Source organism: Silene latifolia, chromosome 9, assembly GCF_048544455.1.
Source record: "Silene latifolia isolate original U9 population chromosome 9, ASM4854445v1, whole genome shotgun sequence".
NCBI lineage: Eukaryota > Viridiplantae > Streptophyta > Magnoliopsida > Caryophyllales > Caryophyllaceae > Silene > Silene latifolia.
The window spans coordinates 74,093-80,344 of NC_133534.1; the positions used below are offsets into that span (position 1 = coordinate 74,093).

The 6,252-nt window shown below is 38.9% G+C and overlaps 1 protein-coding gene across 5 annotated transcripts; it reads left to right on the forward strand.

The window, feature by feature from the left end:
- The first annotated feature begins 265 nt into the window (after positions 1 to 265).
- LOC141598545 (F-box/LRR-repeat protein At3g03360-like) lies at positions 266 to 5,962 on the forward strand. 5 transcript variants are annotated; one of them, XM_074418215.1, is made up of 6 exons: positions 278 to 474; positions 1,859 to 2,085; positions 2,190 to 2,275; positions 2,634 to 3,482; positions 3,569 to 3,715; positions 5,397 to 5,962. In XM_074418215.1, exons 3-6 carry the CDS (start codon positions 2,231 to 2,233, stop codon positions 5,727 to 5,729), a joined length of 1,374 nt encoding a protein of 457 aa, XP_074274316.1. In that variant the 5' UTR covers positions 278 to 474; positions 1,859 to 2,085; positions 2,190 to 2,230; the 3' UTR covers positions 5,730 to 5,962. The 5 variants fall into 5 exon arrangements, with proteins under 5 accessions (XP_074274315.1, XP_074274316.1, XP_074274318.1 ...); XM_074418217.1 differs by lacking the exon at positions 1,859 to 2,085 and having other exon boundaries at positions 280 to 474; positions 2,634 to 2,846; positions 3,330 to 3,482; XM_074418216.1 differs by lacking the exons at positions 278 to 474; positions 1,859 to 2,085 and adding an exon at positions 510 to 1,780 and having other exon boundaries at positions 2,634 to 2,846; positions 3,330 to 3,482.
- The last annotated feature ends 290 nt before the right edge of the window (positions 5,963 to 6,252 follow it).

Sequence of the window (6,252 nt, forward strand, 5' to 3'; positions counted from 1 at the left end):
TAGTTTTGGGTGCGTGGATCGATAATCGCTAATTAAAATAAGTTTCAATAAATTAAAAAATTAAAATAAAACGAACTATCCCCGAACGGGGTTTATTAGTAATTATTAATTATTTTTTTACGAAAACAAAACAAGATGGAAAAAATATAAGGGGGAGTGTGAGGGAGGGGTAGTTTTGGAAGTTCATTAAAATTGTCGACGATAATTAGTAAATTGTCGACGACCTTTAGCAGGCAGGTATAAGAATCGTGTTGTGAAATAAAAAGACAGAAGAATTATAGAATTTCCATAAATAATAAATTACAGTACTCCGTATAATATCTTTTAAGATATGAACATAACAAATCGATATTTAAAGGCCCCTTAAACAAATTTTGGTCTGTCTATGGAGTATTGAGCGATTGAGCCTGGTATCCCGAGACCAGAGTACCCTAATTTATGAACCAAAAAGAACCCTAATTTATTATCTTAAAGGTAAGTACATGCTATTTAATTTTTGACGTTTTGATTAATTGATTTGATTTTATGGTGTGTTTGGCTGTTATTGAAATTCTTTTATCTCAATTGTTATATGCAAAGCATGATTAAATACAGATATGTATTTGAAATAGGACTGTTATAGTGTTATGTAATTGATATGAGCCGGCTCGTTGATCCCTCTAAATCGGATCGCCTCGTGTTCGGTAAAACCGATCTCGAGCTTGGCTAAATCTGAGTCGATCCCGAGATTAGCAAGGCTCGTGCCCCGAGCTAGGCTAAATACGAGCCGATCCCGAGCTCAGCCTCGTGCTCCATTGGTCAAACTGAGCTCGAGCTTGGCTAAATCTGAAGAACTGAGCTGTTTAGGAGTGCCGAAATTAAAACAAACAATTGACATAGGCACTAATGCAGTTCCAGAGAGCCTTCTCCTTATAAATAACCTTTTTTTGGATCAGTTTTAAGTAACTTCTTTACTGTCACCTGCAAGAGGTGAACTTTGTACAAGACAGAGTAAGACAGCTTTGAAATGATAGTCCCAGTACAAGAACGGGGTCTGGTCGCGACCCAAAACTGTAGGGTGACCAACTGTTCAGCCAGTTTGTCATGGAGTAGGGTGACCAAGAAAAGAGTAAGGGGTCCTAGTAGTTAAAATTGTTGTAAAAATAAATAAAAAAGATAATGTCTGCCGTGTGAAAGCATTATTTGAACGGTTTTAGTTTTTTAAGTGTTTCTTGGGTACGATTTGTGACTGGCATTATGACCACCCTATGAAATTAATTTTGGTAAAGATGAGGTGGGGTTTCCTTACCTTTGAAATTAATTTTATGTAATGAATTTCAAGAAATTTTACTTGTTTTATAAACACAACACTGTTTTCAAACCCTGTTTGTTAGAGGTAGTTGTTATGAATTCACAAGCAAATGTACTCGATATATAATCACATAATTCACATTACTCTTTCTGAACCACTTACCTGAAGGGTACTTTTAATTGTGGATTTAAAAACACTGCTTGCTTAGCGGGTCGTGAGCTGTGCAATTGGTAATTATTACCTATGAGGTCGGTATGGGTGGACGAATCATTATCCGCAATAGGTGGTGAGGCTAGTGCTGAGGTAAATTTCAGCAGGTGGATACGGCTATACGGGGTACCCTTCCCCTACTCTACCGCGCCCTGCCTGCCCCGCCCCAATGACATCTCTATACGGGGTACCCTTCCCCTACTCTACCGCGCCCTGCCTGCCCCGCCCCGCCCCAATGACATCTCTTTACTAGATATATAAATATGATGCTCTCTTCTGGTATGTTTTATTTTTGCTTCAAGTGGTAAATTTATCTTGCTTAAACTGCTATTTCAGCATTTTTTTTTGTATGGCTAGGTGGAAATCAACACTTTCTTTGGATTGAAAAAGCGGGAGAAATGGGAGGGGAGGGAGGGGATGGATCTATGTTTTTGGTCTTCCAAATTTCTCCTATTTGGGAAAAATGATAATTTTCCTTCGGAGTCCATTTGCCCTCTTTCAAATCCTTCAAACCAAATTATGGAAATTGCCTCCCACAGTTCCGCTCCTCATAACGAACGAATTTAAGCTGTGAACCTTTCCTGGCTAGTAGAATTTTTCTTTGTAACTAATTGTAGATTTGGAGATTCTGATTGCTTTTATGTCTCTTTTTTCTTCGCTTAATTGTTATTGGTTTGTATTTGCTCAGTAACTTCATCCAGTTCTCAACTTCGGCTGCTTTTCTGCACCATGGAAGAAAGAAGATGGCCTACTCTTAACCCTTGCAAGCAAAAGGTGCTATTTGATTTTTCAGCCTCCGTCTTCCGTTTTTATTACTCCCTCTGCCTCGGTCGTTTGTTTACTTTTTATAATCTTTGGGAAGATATTTTAATCAAAGCTAAACAAATGACTGGGACAACGAGAGTACTATACTTTACAACAATGTTACCTAGTGCCTCAATGGCTTCCGCTAATGGCGAGGTAAGGGGTTTTATTTTGCACCTTTACCCTTATTCTTGGCTTCTTGCCCTTGCCCTTGTGTTAGCCACACAAAGAGGCTTTTCTACTACAATTGTGTCCATAATTACATCTAATACCGTTTTATCACTCCCTCTATCGTATTAATTTTAGTTCTGTTTTGCTGTGGATTCAGAGGATTAAAGCAACTGTGGTACACCATAATGATCGGCTGAGTTTGTTGCCTTATGATATCCTGTTGAAAATATGGTCTCACCTTACTACGAAGGAGGCAGCAAGTGCTAGTCTTGTTTCACGAACGTTGAAACACATGTGGCTGGTCCATCCTCTTCTGAACTTTGAAGAAAAAAAGCCATATACTTTTAGACTCCCTAGTTACTTCATGAAGGTGAGGCCTTTTGTAGATCGAGTGGATCATATTGTCAAACATCATCTAGGACCAGTTATAGATGAATTTAGGATTGATTTTGCGTTGAGAAATGAATATCATTCGCATGTCGATAACTGGTTGGCTTTTGCATTCTCAAAACAAGTCAAAAGACTTGAAGTAGTCTTAAAGAGAGACAGGTATTGTGATGAATGGAAGCGCTATGATGTCAAAATGCCTATAGAGTATCAGATGTCTTCTAATAGGTTCGCTCTTACATCACTGTGCCTTGAATTTGTCCATCTCACTGAACAAGTGATCGAATCCTTTCTTAATTCTTTTCCGTCGCTTGAGATTTTTTGCATTAGATGTGTACACTCTTTTACCTCTATAAGAACTTGTTCCCCATTACTACTGAAACATCTTGATGTGAGTAATTGTGAGCGATTACATTCCATTGATCTCTGTGTGCCACACCTTTTGACTTTTACTTGTGAAGCGCAGCCAACTGCACTGCATTTCAGAAATGCTTCCTCGCTTTCTGCCATGTCCATCGGTAGTTTTCTTTGTAGTGATTTTATAGGCTGTACTTTGGACAGTCTCCTCATTTATTGTGCCCAGCTGGAGTGTTTGGAACTGAAGAGCAATTTAACTGCGGTTAGTGTGATTCTGTAGCAGTACTACTGTACTTAAATGTTTTTTATTAATATAATCTACTCTGAAGCATTACCTTCTGTATGCAGCCTTGTAATTTGCAAATTGAACAGTGCCCAGTGTTCCCAAATCTCAAGCACCTTACGTTGAATGTTGTCGCTGATTTGGATGCTTCCATTCTTGGATGGACGCCCGTGATTAAGGCATGTCCTGTCCTACAGAAACTAACACTAAATGTAAGGCATATCTTCTTTGTCATTTTTTCTTTACATTTCTAAACAGCGGATAAATAGTTTGGGGATTTCTTTCCATTTCTTCTGCCATATTCTCTGAGATACTTGCGTCATTGTTGTCTTACTCAGTTACTTGCAATGTCTGAACTCTGAAGTGTATTACAGTGCGAGACTGTATTTTACTGTATTAGGCATAGTAACATGTTGTTTGTGTAGCTAATAGTCACTCCTCTTTCACTCGTTTGCTTTTGCACTTTGGCCTTAAAATTATTTTTCATTGTCCTACCGTTGAGCTGTACGACAGTCTTGTAATTAATCAGGACTTGAGCAATTAGCATAGGTACAACTTCTAGTCATTGCCTTATGTTAAGATAGAGTTATGATTGAGAACTTATTATCTCAATCATGTGAAACCAGTGCCCGGTTGAAAACTTAGAAGCCAGGGAGTTGTCTTGATAAATAGATGACACGTAATGAAATAGATGTACGAGATGTTAAGAAACCATCTCAACCAAAAGCTTAAGCTTATGGTTGAAGTCCCAAGATCGGCTTTACTCTCTAACAGGAGACACATACTATTAAGTAATTTGTACAATGTGCGAATAACAGTATTTGTCTCAGTTTAAAGTTCAAGACTAGTAGATGTCTAGCGCTAATTGGTTACAAAAGGGAGATACCGATAACTTATGGTTCTAGTGTGCATGTTGGTTACTAGGAGGTACGGAGCCGGTGACCATGTATTGTCCATTTGATGTATTTAATCTCTGTGGGTCTTGATCTCGGAATTGAACGTTGTGGTTACGATAATCCTCAAAACTTTGTTAATTTCTAAATGGGTGCAGAGGCGTGAGGCGTGAGGCGTGAGGCGTGAGTTGTGAGTTGTGAGTGACTTTTCTTAACAGTTGCGGAATATTTCTATAGAATCCTTTATTTTACATAACTTTTGACCCTCTTTTCTAAACTTGGAATTGCGAACGTAATACTTGATCTAGACTTAAAGGAACGACTTGACCCTTGAACGAATCCCCTCCACCTCATGTGTATCCCTTCAGTAGCTCTTTTTGTTTCCCCTCATCTCTCCTTCCTCCCCCCCCTCCCCCCCAACACTCGACACAACCGCATTACTCCTGTGCCTCTACATTCCCATGCTCTTTAGGTTGGTAGGACCACTTATACAAACAAATAATTTTTTTTTTTTGGTGTTGACCAGGAGTATCCCCCACCGACAGCTGGGGCAATCTCCTTCGGGGTACTGAAAACAATTTAATGGGTTGACCCCTCCAAAGTTTGGCTTTTTCATTCGCAAGAGTCAGAAATCGAACCCTTGACCACTTGTTTAAGAGATGAGAGCTACCACTCACACCAGCCAACTTTGGTTTATACAAACAAATAATGTGAAGCTTATATAGCTACTTATTGAACATAACTCAATTTGGAAATACTCTTGTCAAAAGATAGATTGGATACTAGTGACGAAAACAGGACTTGTTTCGAGTTTGTGACTTTGTATAGAGTTGGTTACGTATGTGCTAATTTTATTCAGCTTCAACCTGACATTATTATTTTACTATATAAGTCATTAGAAGGTTCCAGATCTAGGTTTAGGTTATTCATTAAGGTAGGAGTATTATAAATACCTCGGTTATGTGTGTGTAATTAATATGATTTGTTTTGATACATGCAGTTGGAGGCACGACCGCCTTCAGAGTGTGCGCCTGCTAGAAGAAGATATACTGTTAGAAAGTTTGACACACATCCTCTAAGTAGCTTGAAGACCTTAGAGATTGTGGGCTTTCTGGGACATTATGTTAACCTAGAGCTTGTCGAGTTTGTGATCGAGAATGCTGATATGCTCGATGAGTTGATTCTTGATGCCATGTCTCCTTACGTACGTAAAAATTCACATAAAATGTTTGCTTACGTCCCTGATGTTAGAAGTCTAGACTTGGAATCACATAAAATTGCTCTGGAGCTTTTAAAGAAGCTCCCTCAAAGTGTGAAGTTCGTCTGCAGATAATTCAGCCATGTTTCTATTTTTCTCATAAATCAACTCATCAGGGAGGCAGGCAGAAAGCGTATTCTTTCCCGGCCCCCCGTGTTCAATAGTAGTGCCAGGTGTGTATGTAGCTTAAGATTTGAGAGGAATTATGTTTTTTTTTTCTAAGGTTATGCGAATGGAAATTTGTAATGCAGAAATAAATTATACTAATGGCAAGTTTAGTGAAGGAGCCTGGGATTTGTGGACCGAAATTTTCAGATTCAAATCCCTTGTTTCGTACTCTGTACTATATTGTATTGGCTGTGCGCTCCTCACATAATTCAAATAGAAATATTGTACCCGCAAAAATTGAGAAAGTTTCAAGGTGACCGATTGCACACGGTTTCTACCAAAATATTAGAAAGCTTGCTGCACATCCTCTAAGTAGCTTGAAGACCCTAGAGATTGTTGGCTTTCTGGGACATTATGTTAACCTAGAGCTTGTCATGTTTGGGATCGAGAATGCTGATATGCTCGACAAGTTGCTTCTTGACGCCATGTC

Coding starts and splice junctions, on each gene's coding strand:
- LOC141598545 (XM_074418213.1), top strand. Junction 2,276..2,633: donor TTAACCCTTGCAAGCAAAAG/GTGCTATTTGAT, acceptor CTGTGGATTCAG/AGGATTAAAGCAACTGTGGT. Junction 3,483..3,568: donor TGAAGAGCAATTTAACTGCG/GTTAGTGTGATT, acceptor TTCTGTATGCAG/CCTTGTAATTTGCAAATTGA.